Source organism: Lucilia cuprina, chromosome 5, assembly GCF_022045245.1.
Source record: "Lucilia cuprina isolate Lc7/37 chromosome 5, ASM2204524v1, whole genome shotgun sequence".
NCBI classification, from domain to species: domain Eukaryota; kingdom Metazoa; phylum Arthropoda; class Insecta; order Diptera; family Calliphoridae; genus Lucilia; species Lucilia cuprina.
In genome coordinates this window covers 50,804,784-50,806,347 of record NC_060953.1, presented here as the reverse complement: position 1 = coordinate 50,806,347, position 1,564 = coordinate 50,804,784, and the positions used below count along the sequence as shown (strand labels likewise).

The 1,564-nt window shown below is 30.1% G+C and overlaps 1 protein-coding gene across 1 annotated transcript; it reads right to left on the bottom strand.

Annotated features, from left to right (window-relative positions):
* Positions 1 to 519: 519 nt before the first annotated feature.
* LOC111685367 lies at positions 520 to 1,035 on the bottom strand. The gene has a single exon (XM_023447626.2). The coding sequence runs from the start codon at positions 1,033 to 1,035 to the stop codon at positions 520 to 522; it is 516 nt and encodes a 171-aa protein (XP_023303394.2).
* Positions 1,036 to 1,564: the final 529 nt, after the last annotated feature.

Sequence of the window (1,564 nt, the reverse complement as noted above, 5' to 3'; positions counted from 1 at the left end):
GACCAGACTATAGACTAGACTATAGACTAGACTATAGACTAGACTATAGACTAGACTATAGACTAGACTATAGACTAGACTATAAACTAGACTATAGACTAGACTATAGACTAGACTATAGACTTGTCTATAGTCTAGTCTATACTCGAGTTTATAGTCCCCTAGACTTTTGAACAGACTACAGAATAGACTATAGAAAAAAAATTAGACTAGGCCATAAACTAGACGATACCAAATACTATAGACTATACTATAGTCTAAACTATAGACTAGTAGAGACTATAGTCTAAACTATAGATTAGACTATACATACTAGTTCAGTGTTCAGTCTAGTTTTTAGCCTTGTTTTATTTTAGTATTGTCTATAGTCTATTCTGTAGTCCAAACTAATGTCTAGTCTATCTAGACTAGACTAAAGATTAGACTAAAGATTATATCATAAACGTAACTATTACCTATTTAGCACTCAAAGCCTCGAAAAAACTTGTTGGTCAAAATCCAAGTAAAAGTCTTTGTTATTCAAATTCCCGCATTTATTCCTACGTTATTTTTATCCACCACTAAGACAAAACGAAAATTCATTAATTTTATAACTTCATTAACAATCTGTATCAATTCCAAATGCATTAAATATCGACCGTCATCCACAATATTAGGTATTACATTACTAGATATTGTACCATTTTGTATATAATAAAAACCATTGGTTAAAGGGCATGAACTTATAAACGTATCCTGTATAAATGAGGTACCGCTAATACTATCTCTCGTAATATTCTTTAAGACATCCAAAGTTTTGCAAAAGTCGATATTTCTTTGCTTCCTTATATTCAACGAGGGTCTACCTTTTATACGATTAAATTTGCGTACGAAAAAGTTCATTAGCAGTTTTCCCGGAAATGGTCGAAAAGCGGTAACATTGTAATACAGACTGATATCATTTTGTATTTCATAGTCAATTTTTAGAGCATCCGGTACAAAGGAATGGGAATAGAAATCCTCAAATCTTAGGGGGATCTGGAATTTAGGAAGCATTTGAAACGGTTGTTAAGGAAATTAGTTATGTAATAAACTTACGCAGTTTGTGGTATGTAAACAAATAATAATTTGTAAAAATGTTAGCTGAAAGCTTTTAAACTTGTTTGTATTTGCTGAATTCATAATAAAATATTAAAATTACTTATGTTTTAAAATAAAAGTTAATTATTTCAAAATAAAATCATTAATGTTTAACGCTCATTGATTTTCAAAAATGTTGTTTAATATTTATTTATGTAAGTAATTATTATAATTAGTATGATGTGATTTGTTTAAGTTTTTTGATGTTTTAATGTCAGCTTGGCCTCCGGTAGGTTAGTGGTTAGTGTTCTAGTCTGGTAGATCGGAGATGGTGGGTTCGATGCCCACCTGAGGCACTGGTTTAGGATTTAATTTATATATGTACATCCTCCTTTCAAACTAACTAACTAAGTAAGTAAGTAAGTAAGTAAGTAAGTAAGTAAGTAAGTAAGTAAGTAAGTAAGTAAGTAAGTAAGTAAGTAAGTAAGTAAGTAAGTAAGTAAGT

Coding starts and splice junctions, on each gene's coding strand:
- LOC111685367 (XM_023447626.2), bottom strand. CDS start 1,035: ATGCTTCCTAAATTCCAGATCCCCCTAAGATTTGAGGATTTCTATTCC.